Below are 20,919 nucleotides of genomic sequence, written 5' to 3' on the forward strand. Positions count from 1 at the left end.
TAATTCTAAAGTCACTGGATTATAATACATGTATGGGTGTAGACTCTCTATAGTACAAGTTACTACACACACAGTATTATATACATGAGATATCTTTCTGATATTTCAAACGCAACGAGCCAAATAATCAAAAGCACATAAGCACACAAACGCAAATTGTAATAATAATAATAATATAATATTAATGTATTATTTCCGTTATCTTCTCTCATTTTCTTCCGAGAGCAATATATTATTAGCGAAATCAGACAAAGATTTGGTGGAAACCACTGGCTGCAAGTGCCAATAATGATAATAATAATAATAATTCAGTGAACTTGTTTGAACATCAAAGAAAAAAAGATCTATTAAACAATATTTTGATAGCTATTGGCTTTAAAAGTAGTAATGATTATATATTATAAAAAAAAAAATACAAAACGAGGTGTAAAATGAATTGTTTGAAAAGCAAATAATTAATAATTATCATGATATAAATTTAACTATAAACGTCGTTATTGAGGGACGTCTTGTGATACAATATTATGAAACTGATAATTTGAGTTAATAGTATTCAAAAAATCTTACTGGAAAAAAATATAATAACGACCATAACTGAGGCGACACAAGAGAGACCCGTTCAACCGANTTATTTTCCAAATTAGTCTTAATGACTAAAGTAGCTTCTATTGTATTGATGCATAAATTACCTCGTGACTTTGTCCAACAACTGTTCATCAATGAAAATATCTCTCCACTGCAGCGTTAGATCCAGGCAATGCAAATGCAAATCCTACAATTTTTAATAACATAGAATAATCAATATTATTCTCTTTAAATGACTTATATCGGTCCTCGGCCATCTCGGAAATTTCCGACAATTATTTATTATTTGTTATTCACATTTCACACGTGAACAATTCGGGACTTATTTTAAGAAACCGGTACTTATCCACGTCCCGGCCGGGAAATGAAAAATATCGGGACTCGGTAGTAAAAACCGGTAGTGTCCCGGCGAAATCGGGACGAATGGCAACCCTAAGTTACTCTGATACCTACAGTACAAAGTCAAAATCCATAGTATATATATTTATACTTAATGGGCTGCATCACTGTGCCATGTCGATGTCGGCACTCGAATACTCGACTATATTCGGTTAAGGATAGGCCGGCCTATGGTTCAGAGCTGAGTGACCATAGTAATGCAAATAAAAAGAGAGGGAGAATACCCTCAAAACAATAGAAAAAAATACGCCCTCGTGAAATGAAATTAAGTAAAGACAGTAAAGTTGCCAATCTGGAGATAAATTACCTCCATACAAGAATTTAGATAAGTTTCTACTGTTTTCAAATATCGATAGCCGACTGGCAGCTTTCAAAAATATTTATAAATTTAATAAGTTACTTGAGCAGTCAGCCCCTCACCCATCAAATTTTGGACTCTTGTACTAAATGTTTTTGCGGAACGTATGAGCATTTGAGCAATTAACTCATCTACATTCAAAAATGTAGGTTTTTTAGGTAGTTTCTATAATGCAATGAAGTGTTTGTACAAGACATGTTAAATACTCAAATGCATCATCTTTGTGTAAAATACATCAATGTCCGCTAGTAATTCTCACCAGTCACCATATATAATTTAGTATGAAAGGTTTTATGATTAACACTTATAAAAATGTCCTTATATTAATCTAATTTGAAATTATTGTTGAAAATATCAATTATATGTAAAAGATCGTAATGAAAAATGTAAAATAAAAACAATATCTTTTGTTGGAAATCGTTTAAACAAAAATTTTAAAAACATGTAGCCCACAAACCTAAACCCAACTCATGTATTATAATATTAAGCTATATGAAACCAGAAATACTTTAAGTATCAGAGGTAATACAAAATGTATACATTATACAAATAAATATTTAAATACATTTCTCTTGCAAAAGACAAAACCAAGTAAATTTGTATAAGTTAGGTAATGTAAACAGGAATTAATGAAGGAATATGAAAAATACATATTTATAAAACGCTATGTACAATTCAGATAACTATATTTATTCTACATATAAAAATTAAAAATCAAATCACCAAGTAAGGTATTGCAAAAAGCAATATATTCAAAAATTGTGTTTTATTTTAATATCTACTATCTATATTACATTAATAAGATTGAATAAATACAAGTACAATGAGATAATATTTTGAAGATCTAATAGTGAAATGTAGAGTAAACAAAAAAAACAAACTTATATTAAGTGTCGGTAAAAATTAAAAAGGAACAAAAACAAAATTAAAAAGATTATTTACCTAACGGTGAAAATCAAATTAGCTGACTAGAAAATTTAGATACAAAAAGGAACCGAAAAAAAGTTGTTTTAACACAATTAAACAAATATTAAACAAAAAATTTATATTGACAAATAACATGATTAATTATATTTCTACATGCATTAAGAGTTACAATTCTTTAAGCAAATACCAGTGCAATGTTAACTATAGTCATTTGAAAATAGTTACTATAGTTAAAGTAATAAATCATCAGATAAATTTTAAGTGAATAATAAATGGATTTAAAATAACCAAGATATTATGTAGTATAGTCAGTATAGGTACCTACATTTTATCTGCAAGTAAAAATGTTCATTACGTGTTAAAATATTACTCAATACTAGGATTATTTAAACATATGGTCAAAATATGCAAATTATAGTAAATATATTATTTTGAATCATTAATTGAATGCATTAAAGACATTTATAATATCTTTTTTCGTATAAAATCAATTAAAACTATGCAATATTTTAAAACTTAAAGTAAAACTATAATTTCTAAAAATCTATTAGTAATTTAGTGATAAATTAAATAGTAGAAAAACAATTTTACTCGGTTTCAAAAGAGAATATACCAGTTCTAAGCCGGTGAAATGACGGCCGCGGAAGCATGGACCCCAATTTTCCCCTTCCACGGGTCACTATTGCATTTCAGCGACAATGCAGTTTTTTATTTCTGAATATGAACGAAGAGACCCAACATGATACACCCAGGGAAGGCTCCAGATACTTGGATGGGAGGGGGGGGGCTATCATAATTTTTAGAAAACTTTTGATGGTATATTTTTTTTTGCAATTTTGTTTTAACAGTATACTGTTTTTAAGAAGTATGAGCCGTGGGGTTGGTTGTGGGAGGTGTATGTCCTAGGCATGTAGGACGAAAACCAGTTGATGCCTGATACATTCTCTTTTGAAACAGTTGCCAAATAATATTGTTAAGAAAAAAACTAGGGAATGTAGTTCAGAGGAGTTCATATTCTGGATGTAATAATAAATATTTTATGCTAGATATTGCAGTTGTATAAACATTTTAAATGATAAAACAAAAATTTAAGAACTAATTATACATTTTTCTATTCAAACCATGTCATTAAATAAATTGTTCTTAAACTGTGTACATTGGTGCAACTATATTATTACTATTAAAATTGAATAATTTAATTTTGAGATTTAGCATTTCATAGCTAGATATTGAATCTCACGATAAAGGCATGATATGATCGGATAATTAATATTAGTAATATATTATTATAAATTTAAGTTAATAAAAATAATATTTTTATTTTAATTAATATTCAATGCAAATAATATTAATAATAACAACTACTTTTTTAATATGAACTCCTTTCATCAGATTTATTAAATTAATTATAAATATTGTTTCAATATATACTTTTATAAGATTGCTAGATAATAAACGAGTTATACAAGTATAAAAAGCTAACGATTATCTTAAATTAAATTGGTAAAATAATAGCCTATCATAATGAAATTAAAGCAAATGCAGGATATTTTAAGTTCATTCATTCTTCTTTAGGTTCTTCAGAACTTTGGAAAGGAGGGCCAGCAGCTTCATCAACTTCAAGAGATAGTTCTTCAGGATCAGGAGCACGGGGCAAAAATTCAGAATCTGGATACATTTTTGAAAAAATAGATTTTGCCTGAAATGATTAAAACATAATAATACTTAAATAAAAGACATCTATTTGAAACAAAATAGCAAAACATTTTTTTTTTACTTGTTTAACAGCAAACTCATAATCAACTGCTAGATCAGGTCCTGAACACAAATGTACATTACTCGGAACATTTTGGGATAGATCATATTCAGATGTTTCAGGACAATTAAAATATAGTGCATACAGAATTTGAGGTTTTAATGACTCATTTAGTATGCTTGACTCTCCACTTGAAGCAGAAGAATCTCCCTAAAATATCTCATATTAACACTTCAATGAAAGTATATATTACAAAATTAAAATACCTCTTTTGACGTTTGGGTTGATTGAGTATCGGTATTTATTCTAATTGTAGTGCCATCTGCATATTCAGAATGTAATAATGCATCAACAGCTGGCTTTAAATCATTTACTGCATTATCTATTTGTTTAGTAGTCATGTGTAGTAAATCTAAAATGTTTAGATTAAATATTAAGTAAATATGTAGGTAGTTGAATCAAAAATAAAATTGTGCCTAGTACTTACAAAGTCCCGGAGGGCAAACATGAGTGGATGGTCCAGCTTCAATTACTGTTATTGGCTCTTTTCCTTTAATTGGAAATTGAAGTAATGTCAAAGACTCCTTATCGGTGGTAGATATTGATCTATCAATTATAAAGATGCCTCTTGAAAGACCTGCTTTAGGAACAGACCCTAAAAATTCTGGTGGAGCATCAGCAACACCCATTACAAGATGATCACAATCAAGCCTTGATCCATCAGATAAAATAGCTTTACATTCATTGTCTGCTGTTATAACACTATCAGCTGCCCGTTTCAGGTGATAAACACCTCCAAAAACTGCGCATAGCCTAAAGCACAAATAAGTTATTTCACTGAGTAATAGATAGTTTCTTTAAATATGAATGTAGTATCATACCGACAAAAACATTGTGGAAGTTCTCCAGTACCATACATGGGCCACAAAAATGGTGTGTTACCATAACGACCAAGGCTACTTAGGAATTGTTGGGTTCTTTCAACACCAACCATACATGGTGTTGTATCATTTGACATTGCAATAGCATATAATACATAATGCATTAGATTTTCAGTTAAGCCTTTGCTTTCTAGGTATTGTTTTAATGTTTTATCTTCAAACTCTTTAAATTCACCACTTTCTGGTTTATATTCAACACACAAAGTCAATAATTGCATTAATTGTCGTTTTTCAATAAGTCCAACATTCTTAGTAGCAAAAACATCTGCTCGAGAACATGGAACTGTTTCCAATTTATCAGATTGCCATGTAAGAATACGATTTACACATCGAAATTCAGCATAACGAGAGATATTTGATGAAATAAGTAGTTCTACCAGTGTGCCACGGGAGAAAAGTAGCTGCAACAGATTAATTTATCAATATAATTTTGTTGCATAAGACAAATATTAACTAAAAAGGTTTTAAATTATTTAAAATATTACAAAACTAACTTTGGGAGCTAAATCCAGGTTAAATTTACGTCCCATGGTTTTAATTTTAGCTTGACACCAAAGTTTATCATTTTGTTTTAATGTAGCTTCAGTTTCGGTCAGTCCATCTTTACTTTCTTTTGGACTATCTTCAGTTTGAGTAATTTTTGCACTAAGTAAATTACCGACTGAAGGAAGTTTTCTACAGTAAAATATAAATTTAATGAAAACTAAACAAGAAAAAAATATATTAAAATGTCCATACTCAGGTATAAACCATTTTTCTTCAATATTGAATACAGTTGAAAATTGATTGCCTATGGTTATAGACTTCTCAGTGTCCTGCACTAATGGTGAAGATGTTTTCACAAAATCATTTGTTTTACCATTTCTACATTCATCTAACCACTTTTGGAGAGCTTCAAATGTAAATGATGCCCACATACCACCATAATAGTCATTTCTATGATAACAAATACAAATATTTATGATTAGATACAATATGATTTTTAAATAAAATATTTTAAGCAATTTTTAGTGGAACATAATATACCTATCTAAATGTAAGACTCGTTTTCCAATTCGACTAGCAGCAGCTGCAACAATTGACTCAGTCATACCTGAAATTATTTCATGTATGTGTTATATATTTAGTTAATAGAACAACAAAACAAATACTACATCCTTAACTATCACTATAAACTAACTCCCAAAATAACTACTGTTCATATAGTCAATGTTAACAACTGAATTTTTTTTAAATTCTCAATAGTTTTTAAGAATATTGTTTAATGTATAAAGTATATATATATATATAGTAAACAATTTTTAACAAAATCTTGAAGCGGCTATCTCCCAATATGCGGTCTACCTCCGTTTTGTGCACTTAGTTTCATAGTGCAGAACTAATACAATATATAGTTACCTTAATATCAATCTAACATTATAATATTAAGATGTATCTATCTTAGTACATGATATTACTGCATAAGCATAATATAAATACAAATCTTAGAATGTTCACAATGGAACATCAGTAGAGAATAATAATTACCAAAAATACAAAATATCACCAATATTAATTGGTGTTCAAACAAAATTCAGACACATAGTCATAATATACATTTATATAATGATTAATAACAATAATTAAAAATATGTAATTTATACTTATTAGTTAATTTCTATAATTATTGTTAACAATTATAGTAATCATACATTTTGATTTATGTGAAAACTAAGTAACAAATTAATTTTGAATTTTTTTACTTCTTTTTAGAGATTCATAAAAGAGAAAACATATATTTTTATTTTATGGTTTATTTAGTTTTTATGAAGTATAACATAATAGATAATGGAAATTCACTTTCTCGGTACCATGACCAATAGACCATATAAACTCTGATTACATAACAATTCAATGAAGTGTTAAAAATAAAATATAATATACAGGGTGATTCACAAAGCATGTTCATCCCCATTTTTTATTTAAAAATGAATTTATTCAAATTCTGATTTATGGAATTTTTAAATATACTCAGAGACCCATAATTTCAAATTCTTGAATTTTTTTGTACTACTCGAGGGAGTGTCCTATGGTAATACAAACTTCTGTTTTTAAAATGAGAATCCCCTCTTATACTGTAAATTAATTAGTAGATAATTTTTTTGAAAATTTTGATGTAGCACATTCGAAATTCGAACATGTAGTTTTTTAAATATTAAAACGTTTGTATAAAGGATAATAGTTCTTAAAACTGGTGTCACATAAATATAAAATAGACATAAAATTGGATCTAGTATTTACTATACTTGGGCCATTTTTACAAATTATTGATATAGATAGATTAATATTAATGGCTACAATTATCAAATGAACATAATCCCCATATCTTATAAACTTATTACTATAGTATTACTATTGATTTACTAAAATTTAAGTGCTTAACAATTGTATACAATCAAAATTGAAAATAATAATCTACCAATTCAATATTTGATAATCGATAATAATAATAGGATTGATAACTTTTTGCTAGGGAATGAGTAATAACTGAAAACAGTGATTAACTTTAACTATTAAGAATGATTAGAATCCAGTATATATATTAAATATATCATAATAAATCCGAGATTCCATATGTTAAATTATTTTCTTTTTTAAAACACAAATTACAAGGTAGGCATAATATTATCCTCATTTGAACTTCATTCAAGAATTTGTGAAAATTCCGATAACTATTGGCCTTTGAGCTAATGATTTTGTTGATTTTTGTCAAACATAAAATTTAATTTCCATATTAATTCCGTATTGATTATATTACATAACCTCATCATTTTTGTACTAGAGAAAATTGCAATAATTTTTAAATATTTAGGTACAAAACAATAAAAATTGTAACTCAGTAATGAAAAATTGTATTGGTGAGTAAACATTGAACATCAACATTCATTAACTTAATCTACCTCCTTTACACTTATATTATATATTGATCCTCGGCGACCAACCTACCCATGTAAAGGGCAGAAAAAAGGATAAAAAATAAATATCAATTTCAACAAATGATGATTAAAGTGCAAACATTACACTCAGAATTCTAAAAATAATTATATACGTATAAAATATATTACCAGTGCCAATGACGATCACTTCATACTTGGATGGTAGGTCGTCCTCCATATTGAAGAAAATCGTTCGATTTTTACTGAATTATCTTAAAGCGCTAGTCCGTTCCTTTCGAATGAGAAATCAAGTTGACGATAAAAGTTTGACGCAAAAGAATGCCTGAAAAGAAATTGGAAAACGAAAAGCAAATGAATAATATAGTAATTCAAGTATTCAACATCGGTGATCCCCGATTTATAAATGTAAATTGTAATCAGTGGTGATCGTGTATTATCACTAACACTTTGTATTTTATCGATACGAAGAGAAAAAAAATGGTAAAATTATTAATAATTCTATTTTATTCCATACCACGGTCGCAGACTGATGGAACTACAATAGTACAATGTTCTGAACAGAACAATCGCCTCGAACAAAGTCTCTACAATCTCATTGCTTGTACATACATAAATTATTCCATATACATTATTATGAAGCACAGATGTCATATATACAATATAATAGAAAATATATCTTTATCAATGACAAAAAATATATTTTAACACCGGTGCAGTGGGTTCCAGTCACAGTAGAGTATAATCCAGCGCACCCGACTCCAGCCTTCCTACACCGTGAAATACGATTGGCCATAGATAAGGAACCTTTATCAATTTCGAATGCCGAATAGTGATTACGCCATTGGCATTTGAGTCATTTGACGTGAATAAATAATAATTTTAACTTTAAAGTTAATTTTGTATTAAATGCATACCGTCTATACCTATTGTATTACTTGTAATTACTAGTTTGTACTAAAATCTATAAGTTTATAATAATTTTTATTCTAACTTTGGTTCGCAATGTCTCAAGAAAAAGTGATTGAAAAACCTCTGCAACAGTTTGTTGTACAAGCTCTAAAATTAGAAGGTGACAGTTTAGTAGAAGTTATTAAGCAAGCGTTGGATTGTGTTGACACATTTGTGTTTGCGGAACTCTTAGAATGTCCCAACGTTATTGCACTAGAGACCACACCTCATGCACCATATCTACATGCGTTACGTATGTTTTCGCAAGGTACGTATTTGGATTATTTGGACAAAAAAAAATATCTGCCAGAACTCAGTGAACCCCAAATGAAAAAACTGCAATACTTAACAATTGTTACATTGGCCAATAAAATGAAAAGAATACCTTATGATGTTCTTTTGAAAGAGTTGGATGTTGACAATGTCAGGGACTTGGAGGACTTAATTATTGAAGCGATCTATTCTAACGTGGTTTCTGGTGAACTCGACCAACAGAGTGATTATCTAGAAGTTGATTGGACAGTTGGTAGGGACGTTGGAACTAATGATGTTGACAATATGATAGACACATTACAGCAGTGGTGTGATTCCTGTGAGAGTGTTCTTTCTACAGTTCAAGCTCGAATTGTTGATGCTAATCGAACTAAACAAGATGTACTGAAACACCGTGCTGCTGTTGACAATGAAGTTGCTAGCGTGAAAAAAGCTATTAGAACTCAAATACAAGATGAAGAAATGTCAGTGGATACTAGCGGTCCTACAAAAAAAAGTGTGAAAGGAACAAAACCTAGCGGAGCTAAATTTTGGAACAAGTAAATAAATGTACAATATCTAATAATAATTCACACATTACATTAATTTATAATGATTATGATTTTTTTTATATAAAATGGTTTTAATGTGTATAAATGAGCAGACTTAAGCCAAGCCATTAGTATATAATATTTTTCCTAACAGTCTTTTTAATTTAATTTTGTGGTAGATTTAGGTACTGGATATACAAAAATTAATTTTTAGATGTATGATGTACCTGCAAACCTATCATAATCTTCATGTTAATAAAGATTTTTTTTTTTATAAATAGTGTTAATTATTATTATTTACCATCTACAAATGTGTTATCGGCAAGTATGATGGTTAATGAATGATATATCTTATGAATTATTAACAATTACTAGAAAACTCACATTAATGAAAAGCCACTCTGCAGCCATCACCCAACTAAATAATTTTTATTTGATTAATCTCTAGACTAAATTATTTTGAGTCTTCTGCAGACAATTCCTGTTAGTGAGAAGAATAATTATGTAACTGCTATAAGTTTTATTTATTATGGATTGAGGAGTATTATTTCTTAGCTATTTAGTTATTTAAATTTAGTACTTTAAGTATTATGTTTTTTATTAGCCATTCACAATGTTGATGGCATTAATAAATATATGCAGGTAAACTGAAATGATTTTAGGGTTTTGACGCATCACAGAGCTGAATTCTGGTAAACAGGTTAGATTATAGATTAAATTGATTGATTTTTTTTTTTTTATTATTTTTTTTTTTTTTTTGTTAGCTTTTAGTTTAACTATTACAGCTCTACAATTATTTGAACGATATAACAAGATAGAATTCTATAGAATACAATATTAAAAAATGTATAAATAAATGATAACAATGGAATAAAAAGTATTAAAAAGTAAAGTAAATAAAGAAATCATATTATGAAACCAGCCTCCAAAATAAAATTAATAATTATATTTGTTACTATTTCCGAATTGGAGTTGAGGATGAAGGAAAGGTTGAGAGGAACATTGATGGAATTAAGAGAATTAAATAAAATAGCGCGTTTCGCTTGCAGAGAAGGGCAATCAAAGAGAAGATGAGAGAGATCGCAAACACTTTCGTTGGGATGTAGCATACAGAGTGGTGAGTTATTTAGTCCTAATTTGTACGAGTGAGCGGGTAGTAAAGTGTGACCAGAACGTAGGCGATGAAATTGTATGATACTAGATCTTGGTAAATTGAATTAATTTATTTATTGTGAGTTAATTTGATATTACGGAAGATTTTAATTCTAATAGTGGTCTGAGAAGGTACAATCTATACTTAAGTGTTTTTCACTTGAGTTACACCTAGACCCCATGTTAGTTTAAGATGTTTTAGTTTATTCACTGTTAGTAGTATTCGATTATAGATTCTAAATTTCATAGTAAAAATGTTATACTTGTATGGATTTTGAGTTTAACTTACTTATTTTAATTTTCTAGCAATACTGCAATATGCCTGTAAGGCTGTAAATGTATCATATCAAAGTGATTTTGTAACCTTCTGACAGCTGTGAAATGATCTTGTAAAATGCAGACACACAGTAAGCAGTTATTTAAGTGGCATCCTGTGAAGGTGTAAAATATTTTTGGGATATTATAAGTGAACATGGAAGAGAGAAATTATGCGATATCACTTTCTTACTTAATTTTCTAACTATTTTACAGTTCATTTAAACCCCCTTTATTATTTTATTTATAATTATTTGTATTCATTCCATTTAATAAATTAATAATTACTTTGTTACATTGTTAAGAGGATGTTATACCAGCATGTGTTGTAATGAGAATCAAAACTCTTTTTAAAATTAAAATATAATAAAAAGCCCATGAGAATCTCTCCGTAATAATCTTACCTTTAATTTTAATAAGAGGTCAATCCACTCTAGTTTTTAAGATAACTGAGCTAAACGTGATCTGCTGAGCTTAAAATGTGGTATGTTACTCACTTGGAAGGCGGAGACAACAAATTCAGATCTAACGTCCTCTTAATAAAACTAAATGTGTATAAAACCTTGAAATCAAACCCAAAAGAAAAAACACATTTAAAACTATTATAGTACCAAATACTTAGTCATAAATAAAAATTAATAGTATAATAGACTGTTATTATTTATCTTTTTATCGATAAGATGAAACCATAAATTAAAAAAGCTGGTAAGTGGATGTCGCTCAGCTGTACAGTAGGTTACAAGTGGGTCACTGTAATGGATGGTGTTAAATTTGAATTCAATAATATAGAATCATTGTATATGAAAAACGATTCTGAGCAAAGATGTTAGTCTATAATATAACTTTGTAATTTAGTATATTTGATGATATTATTGTGCTATAAATAATTTATTTTAGAAGTAAGCATTAGTACTACACTGTAGATTAAATTCATTTCTGCCAAAAAATGATGTTAATAAAGTCATTGGGTGTACTACCTTTATAATGTAATAATAGACTTTAAAAGTTTCAAGTAAATATTTTTAATTTACAACAAAATAACATAAATCATTTTTCTTAGTTATTTGAAATATGGAATTTCATAATGAAAAAATAAAAACTGCGCTTATATATTTTTGGATTTTTTGGTTAAGGAATAAACTACTTGCTTGGAACTTTGTTTTGCATTTTCAGCCTTTAGCTATTTGAGTTGAAAATTATAAAAATTTAACTTCAAAATTATTTGTACATTTTCTATGATATGAATTTTTGTCAACATTTGAACTTTAAATGCTTATAAAAAAAAATTGTGCCAATGTATTTTTAATATTTTCTAACTGATACTGCAAATATATTTAAGAAGCCTTGTATAACATTTTCAAGCTTTTTGAACCAACAAATATAATTTTATTGACAGTTATAGAAAAAGAAACTTATTCTTAGATATAAAAAGAAATTTTTTATGAATTTCTCACTCAAAATAATTTGAAAAATTTTGTGATTTTTACAAATTTTGTCAAAATTCTAAATGAAAACCCTCATAAAAAATTATTGTGGATTTACCCTCAACTTTTTTTTTAATTTCCACTAACAACAACTAACGGGGAACCTAGTATTACACTTACAAGTTAATTTAGTTAGCTTAGCACAAGTCAAAATGTTTTTAAAATTGATGGTGTATAGAAAACGTGGATATAAACATTCATTGAAAATTGTATGTATCTATGATATTTTTTTTTAGAGTTACAATAGAACCTCTCTAATCCGTCACTTTCGGGACTGGTGGTAGGGTCGAAACGCGAAAAAGGTCGTATTATCAGAATATACAGAACATTTTTGATTACATATTACATACCTACTTAGATTATATTAGAAATATATTATATTTTACATTACGATTACTTAGAAAAAATGTCAGCTCTAGATATTTGTTTAGCAAATGACATTCTAGACTTAGCTGCAATATTCCTCCATTTCTTGATCCAAAAAATGTCCATAGGCTTTGAGGTGATTTTGAAAATCCAAAAGTATTTTTAAATTATTCATATTGATAATACTATGGTCGGATCAACTGGAGTGGCGGACAAGAGGGATTCTACTATGCATCAAAAATTTTGTTAAAAACTGGGTTTCCTATTTTTTCCTGTTACTTTTGAAAGTTATTGGGAATTTTTTACTTCTGACCCCCCCCCCTCCCCTCAAAGTACCTACTAGATTCACTCTCCTACTACAAAAGATGATGTTAAAGAAAATCAAAGCATTTTTAATATCCCAAAACGTGGTTACAGACACAAAAAAAAATTAAAAACACATATTATTGTAAAATTAATACATTCATCTCTCAGCGCAGAATTTAAAACCAATAAACAGAAAAATCAAAATAGTAAATATTTTAGAACAATTTTATTGTTATTTGTTAGGTACCTAATAACAAAGTCAATAAGTAAAAGTAGTTACAAAATACATCATAAAGTGCGAAACAAATGTATATTCTAATAACCTAATACCATATTTTAAAAAAATATTTATATTTTACCTAATAAAAACTATAAACACTTGAAATAATTTAATAAAATTTAATAACTAGTAAATAATAAAATATTAATATTACAGAAGAGAAATGTTTATAAGTGGAAGAACATTAACAAATTGGCCAAAAACTTTATGTTATGATTTAGTACTATAGAGTGTCCAGTGTTGATAGTATAATAAATAAAATACAAGTTTTAACTACAAAAATATTTAAATATCACATGATTGGAAAATATTTATTACATATATAAAGTTATTGTAATGTCACCTCTAATTCATTATTTTATACATTAATTTCTATAAAAAAAATATTCCTTAGGTTTACTTGAATGTTTTGATTAAAAACATCACAATTTCTTTAAACATTGTCCAACTTCATTTTCATTATTGCTTACCTATAACAAAATTATGTACCTATTTAGTTAAATTTATTTATATAAATGCTTATACAACAGTCAAATATAAGTTATTAAATAATTGATCATATAATTGTTTTACATACTTTTTTTATATAATTTTTCTTATAAAAGTCTCCAAATAAAACCAACATTGTAATAATATAAAAGACAAATAAATATTTCATCCATAATGGCCAATTACACCCACTTTGTATGGCATTAATTCCTAATGGTAGAGCAAACGAAAACTGAGCCTAAAAACAAAATTATTAAAATATAATATAAGGGAATATGATTGTAAAAACTTAAGAAAAAGAAAGGGTGAAAAAAATTCAGTAATAGCCATCAAAACACATAAATACTGAGCTGCTTGTACCTAATAGCCAAAATAGTATTTCTGATATAAATGTAACATGAGAATTTTAAAGTAGGTATTTATATAAGATATAGCTAACTAATCTAAACTGATTTTTAAATCTAAAAACCAATTTAAAAAAGTTGAAATACAAACTGGCGTTAAATATTTATTCCTGGGAAATATTCATTCTTCCCAAGGCAACTTAATATTTATATAGATTTGAAATTAATACTAAATAACTTCATTCCAAAAAAAATCTTAAAAATAATAATTATCTTTGAAGTACATGATGTAAAATAGGCATTTAAGAAAATTGTAGAATAATTTATTAATATCAATACATTAAAACCTGCTTAAGACGCTCTTCATAGGACCAGCTCAAAAGAGCTTCTTATGAAAGCATTGACTCGTATTTAATTTAAATATAAAACAGCATTTGGCAGAAAACAGCATCTCAAGTAAGTTTTAGTGTATTACGCTGTAACTAATATATATCTGATCTATAACTATAATTAAGTAATGATTTTTACCAATTGAATGATTGTAACAAATTTTTTGTATTTATGGATTTTTGAGCATTGTATAGCAGCTAATGTATAGTAAAAATACATTATGACATGCACAGCACTGTTGATTAATATCGGTAGAAATGCTGAGCCTCCTGGTACATATTTTGTTCCTAGCCATGAGAATATGAACATTGTTGAATGGTGATAGACATGAAGAAATGACAGTTGATTATCTTTCTTCCGAAGCATCAAAAATATTGTGTCCAATAATTCGAAAAATTTAATTATATAGTACAACCATACTGCTGTTGCTATCTGTGACAAATAGGCTTAATTATTTTAAATTCTAATAAAGTAAATATTTCTTTAAACCAGCCGAAATATAGCTTTTGATTAAGTCAATTACAAATATTTTCTCAAATCAACTTGAATACAATTTTTAATGTACCTATTATAAAACTGTACCTAATAGGTAAGTATAACAGGTCATTTTAATATAGAAAATCGATAAATATAATTTTATATTTTTTTAACTGTATCTTACATCAATATGAGAGTGTTCAATTTTCAACTTTATACACCTTTCACATGCATAGTATTTCAAGAGAAAAGTGTTTTTAAATGCAAAATTAATTATTATCAACATCAAAATTTACCCTAAGCTCAGCTTCTGCATTGACATAGGTTATTGGCTGACACATCCAACTATAGTTTAATTTAGTAGTCATCAATGTCAACTGGAAATATATTTAAGTTTTTAGATTCTAATTAAACTTGAAGTAATATTTTCATTACTTCTATTATAATGAATACATTTGCTATTATCATTATGATATTGTATATTATTAGAATATTTTTTAAACTGTATGCTGCGTGATTTTTCATGTACCGTGGAGTCAGCCATACTATTAAAAAATAACAAAGAGTTATGGTAAGTGTAGTGAAAACCGAATTTACCATCCACCATCCTCTGGTTCTGGTATCTATAATAACAATAAAAATACACATTGTCACAAATCTATAGTAACAGTATCACAAAACACATTGGATTAAATTTGAATATTTCTTTATTCTTTCAAATTTAAATATAATTATGATTTATGACCAAACAAAATTACCGCTAAGTGATTCGGTCCATTGATTAAAATGTTCAACTTGATCAAATAATGTAGATAAGTTGTAATCCAAACGGAATACTGTAAATTCTCTAAAATAATAAATTAATCATACATCAGTAAAAACAATTAAAAATACCTGAAAATCTATCGTAAATTTGTAGTTTTTTATTATTATATAGTATTATAGTAAATCAAAATTGAAATGTTAATTTTTTATCCCTTCCTCTCACAAACTCTCACGCACACACTTACAAAATATTTTAGGAAACATTTGTTTTTTACACTATTAGAATAGAAGAAAAACTATAATTTAATCCAAACAGTACCTACTTAATTGTCTAATTATAACGACTCAAAATATATGACTTGTATAATTATAAAAGGAGATACAGATAGTATTAAACGGCGCTCTGTATAGGCATTTTATGGTCACGCATGTAACAATTAATAGCGCTAATATGAGATAAAAATGTTACGTTATACCCTCATAAGTTTTCTAGTGTTTTCGTTAATTGTACAACTTTAAAATGCTCATAATTTGCTTCTAAATTAAAATATAAAAGCCTACAACGGGTCAAGGATAATATAAAATTTTTATTTTTATTTTAAATTTGATAAGAGGCAAATGCACTCTAATATTAACAATAAATAGTAAAACGGGTTCTTCTGAATAAAACATTTGCCATGTCATGAGTTATTAAGATGGAAAGAATACACATTAGGTTAAGATATAGATTGATGACTTCGAAGATACACTAACCGAGTCAATTAATTTTCTAGCATGAAAAATAAAGCAACGGTGAATTTTAATTTTTAAATTCGTTATCATAAAACCATGTGTACCGAGGCAAAGATGCACTCTGTATATAATATACTCATTTACCTTACACACTATATTAAATCAATGACTAATAATATGTACCTATATATAGTAATATCTAAGTAATAAAATGCCATTAGTATTGTAATTCCATTCCTTAATTTTATTTCTAACTTCTAACAAACTAAATATGATAAAAAAATACTTTAAAAAATATACATATTATTGTTGTATATCTAGTTTAAAGTAGGTATAACGTCCGAATAGATGGAATAACATAGGTATAGCTATATGTGTTAAAACTCACTCATTTTGTGCAGTGTACATTGTAATTTGTATTGTATTGTATTTCAGTGTCTGCGAAACGTTTAAGACTATGTTATTTGTATTTATATATTATATATTAACTTTTCATAGACTATGAAACAGGTACTGAATAAAAAAAAATTGAATAGTTTGTGTAAAGGCGTACCACGGGCTCTTACGTTGACAACAAAAGATACAATTGTTATTATTTAATAAGACCAAACCAAGTATCAACTATCTATTTTTATTTTAAAACGTGAACGAAAAATTAAAACGTATTTGTAAAACGAATAACAATGCGTACAATATTATACAGTGGCGTGCGTACTACAACGTACTATAACAAACACTCCGACGCCGACTGCCGTACCGGCGAACGAGAGAAGATCAATGTTCAAAAAACCATTGCGCATGCTCAGCCGCTGCAGTACCTACGGTGCATTAAGTATAATATTATATTATAATGTATTATTATATATTATTAACCACCACGGGTTGAAACAAGCAAGATATTAGGAAATAGGAGGGTGTGTCGTGCGAACTGCACTACTGCGTATATATCAAAAGAAACGTTCAACTATCATTGGGGTTGTGAATTACAGTCAAAAACCTTTAAAAATGCACTATAAATCCTGAAAAATTCAATTTTGTTTTGTGGTTTTAAAATTAAAAAATCTATTCTCCACGCGTTTTGTGTATGTTCAGTATCAGATAGCCATCTCATTTAATTGTAAACCCGTCGCAGTAATATATATGTATATAATATTATATAGGTACATATTTAAAAAATGTTAGCTACCTACTATTATTTTACTACTTTGGAAACTTTTATATTTATTTCAATTTTCAAATGAATAGTTTTCGGTGATAATATCATATTATATTTAATTTACAGATATTATCTATTAAACCGAAATGTTCGATTTTATGATAGTTTAAAATATGTATCATATTTGTTAATTTTTTATCAATGTTATAATGGTGCATTAAAATGCAGACGTTTTCGACCGCTGTTCACTGCCCAGTAAACATTTATTAATTATTACTATTTCATTGTAAAATAGGATAATTATTTACAGTTCACAAATTTTATATACGAAAATAAAAATGATATAATTATTTAAACTTTATGGACCTATTTATATTGTTAAAACATATATTACCTATTGTTATTCACAGCCTTAAAATTAAAATATTAGTACCTATATAGATGAAATTTTATTTCAATGTATTTATTATTATAATGCATAAAGGTTATTTTAAAGAATAAAATTGAATTCATCGATTACTATTAATATTTTTCTTAAACTATCCTTTTAGTTTGTAGGAATATGATCAATAGGTACTATAGTATACATAACGATAAATTATGTTATTCGTATGCCTAATTAGCAGGCATTGCATTATTTCAAAAAAATATATAGTTAATTTGAATAATCGTGTATAGGAATATAACAAGTAAAAATACCAATGGAGAAAACTGTTTATAATTTTATAAAAACATGTCACAAATGTACTTAGTCGGTAAATGTATACTACGTCAGCTATATACATAATAAATGTAACTAAATGCCTTAGCTAAGTAGCTTATATATTATATGCTCAAATTTTGTTTGTGATTAATACAATAGTCAAGGCTGAAAAAATCCAAAACAAACGATCTTAAAATAAATATAAATTGTTTTCAGTTTTTATACACTTTTTGTTTATAATAATAATAATAAAAAAAAAATACAAAGTAAAAGTTAATTATTTTTTGTCGATTTACATGCCACAATTTTTGTGTAGTTGTAATTTCTATCGACGTCTGACTTATTTGTAGCATCCTATAAAAAATGTATGATAACAAATAACAATTAATGAAGTATTAAATACATGATATAATATAACATTTATGCAGTCTAATCAGGTTGAATGTAATACGATTTCTTATAATATTAAGACATTAAGTCAAGGAAGTCGATCAACCATACGTATATGCCATATGGTATGTCGCTATATCAGGTTCGAGTGCACTTTATCATTGAGCAGAGTTCCACTGTAATGAATTTGTCAAATTTGAATCAATGACGAAAAATTATTGTATACGAAAACGGTTTTGAGCAGAGACGGTGTTGAATTTATTTATGTTACCTAGGTACTTAAATTTATTTTCCTATTAATAATACCTACTATACATTAAAATAAAGTTTACTAAGATATTATGGCATATAATGTTATAGTATTATTGTATTAATTAATATAATATTACATATTTACATTGTATACCTACCTACCATTGTTGTTAGGTAACTCATAAGTTATAAGTCAATATCAGGTACCGCTATAAGGTATCGACGTACCTATATACAGTATATAGAACAGTGTATAGGTTCGTCGTACTCGTACATAAGTAGTTAAATATTATTTTTAATACTTTTAAAATTCATTGAAATGGCAATAATGATGTCCCATAGGAAGTGGCTTTAAAAAAATAGCATTTTAAGAATGGGCTCACACAGGAATTTTGTTTAAGCAAACGGAATTTAAATATTTTGTTATATAATATATTACAAGGTTGTCATCGAAAAGTATATTCATATTGTATATACGCATTGCATACACTGTGATTATAATTTATGAACATACAAAATTAAATGTAATATTTCATTAAACACGCACCGATACATTTGGCTACCAGCTATCTTTTTGTCCGGCTAAGTCTTCGATACGAATGAACCGATTATGAATGGATTTTTGAATATTATTTTTCACAGTTATTTTATTACCATGTATAATGTATATAAAATAGTAATTATGGCTGGGTTTAATTTCACAACTGTATTTTACATTTGATCAAAACAACTGAAACAACTCTGTAGAAAATTTAAGTTTTTAAAAAAAATTAACTGAAAGCCTACTTTCTCAATAACCGGAAAAAACAAAAAGGTGAACCACCATACAGTACACAGTACAGAACATAGGCGGAGATCTTGTGAAATATTGAGGAGGGCTCAAATATTTGATGACAATCAGACGCGTGGGGGCATTGCCCCCACACCCCCAACAAAGTAATTTTTATATTAAATCACTCATAACAAATTATTCTCGTTTACTCGTTAACATAACAACTTAAATAATTACAAACATAAAAAAAGAATAATTAATAAAATATTTCAAACCTATTTGAACTAAATTATTTATTAAAAATCTAAATCACAATCTCAAAAGAAACGTATTCCCAAGAACATCAAACAATAAGTAAAATATAATTTAGTATAAAATGGTCAATCCGGTTACGGTAACGGTATGAATACAAATGTACGATACGTCGATACCTGTTACAAAGAAGGAATACGATTTATTCATTCAATATAAACTTTACGATAGGTTTAATACAGCTATAGCGATAGTCCTCTAATAACTATCGCTTCTCGAGAATTAACAAAAATTAGAAAAGAAGTAATATTTTTTCCATCTACAAATAGAACGGTATAATATGTTATTCAATATTGATGGCCAATTGGTACAAAATGTGTACAATATTAGGTATAATATAAACACAATAAAATATTATTGTGAAATGTGACTTAATTGTTCGGTATGTTACCGTAAATAATAAATTGGTAAATAGTATGATGTATGTAATGTGTGTACTAGGTACACTTATATAATTGTGGATATAAGAATATAAAATAATGAAAAAAATTCTTCAAACTGTACAAAATTACGGTATTGTTTGTTTAATATTCTTAGGGGGCTTTAACTTCAAATTTTTTTTTTTGGGGGGGGCTAAGCCC

General features: G+C 27.5%; 4 protein-coding genes across 5 annotated transcripts in view; 1 reads left to right on the plus strand and 3 right to left on the minus strand.

Annotated features, from left to right (window-relative positions):
• Positions 1 to 2,364: 2,364 nt before the first annotated feature.
• Positions 2,365 to 11,221, minus strand: LOC111039341 (rab proteins geranylgeranyltransferase component A 1). Of its 2 annotated transcripts, none has more exons than XM_022322819.1 (10): positions 11,095 to 11,221; positions 8,071 to 8,224; positions 5,993 to 6,059; positions 5,705 to 5,902; positions 5,461 to 5,641; positions 4,907 to 5,367; positions 4,513 to 4,838; positions 4,292 to 4,437; positions 4,047 to 4,235; positions 2,365 to 3,968 (listed from the first exon to the last, which is right to left on the minus strand). In XM_022322819.1, the coding sequence occupies exons 2-10, from the start codon at positions 8,117 to 8,119 to the stop codon at positions 3,831 to 3,833; spliced, it is 1,755 nt and encodes a 584-aa protein (XP_022178511.1). In that variant the 5' UTR covers positions 8,120 to 8,224; positions 11,095 to 11,221; the 3' UTR covers positions 2,365 to 3,830. The 2 variants fall into 2 exon arrangements, with proteins under 2 accessions (XP_022178511.1, XP_022178510.1); XM_022322818.1 differs by lacking the exon at positions 11,095 to 11,221 and adding an exon at positions 8,417 to 8,609.
• On the plus strand, positions 8,736 to 9,925 carry LOC111039342 (COP9 signalosome complex subunit 7b). Its single transcript, XM_022322820.1, has one exon. It carries the CDS (start codon positions 8,905 to 8,907, stop codon positions 9,664 to 9,666), a length of 762 nt encoding a protein of 253 aa, XP_022178512.1. The 5' UTR covers positions 8,736 to 8,904; the 3' UTR covers positions 9,667 to 9,925.
• A 2,748-nt stretch (positions 11,222 to 13,969) lies between the features above and the next one.
• On the minus strand, positions 13,970 to 17,520 carry LOC111039400 (elongation of very long chain fatty acids protein 4-like). The gene is made up of 8 exons (XM_022322918.1): positions 17,307 to 17,520; positions 17,142 to 17,191; positions 16,015 to 16,103; positions 15,692 to 15,879; positions 15,553 to 15,633; positions 14,918 to 15,211; positions 14,134 to 14,283; positions 13,970 to 14,026 (listed from the first exon to the last, which is right to left on the minus strand). Exons 2-8 carry the CDS (start codon positions 17,159 to 17,161, stop codon positions 13,979 to 13,981), a joined length of 870 nt encoding a protein of 289 aa, XP_022178610.1. The 5' UTR covers positions 17,162 to 17,191; positions 17,307 to 17,520; the 3' UTR covers positions 13,970 to 13,978.
• Positions 17,521 to 18,605: 1,085 nt separating this feature from the next.
• LOC111039362 (elongation of very long chain fatty acids protein 4-like) overlaps positions 18,606 to 20,919 on the minus strand; it is a 7,524-nt gene continuing 5,210 nt past the window's right edge. The window contains exon 7 of the mRNA XM_022322852.1: positions 18,606 to 18,966. Within this exon, the coding sequence (XP_022178544.1) occupies positions 18,886 to 18,966 (81 nt within the window). The 3' untranslated portion in view covers positions 18,606 to 18,885. The remainder of the gene's footprint in view (positions 18,967 to 20,919) is intronic.

Source organism: Myzus persicae, unplaced genomic scaffold (genome assembly GCF_001856785.1).
Source record: "Myzus persicae strain clone G006 unplaced genomic scaffold, MPER_G0061.0, whole genome shotgun sequence".
Lineage (NCBI taxonomy): Eukaryota > Metazoa > Arthropoda > Insecta > Hemiptera > Aphididae > Myzus > Myzus persicae.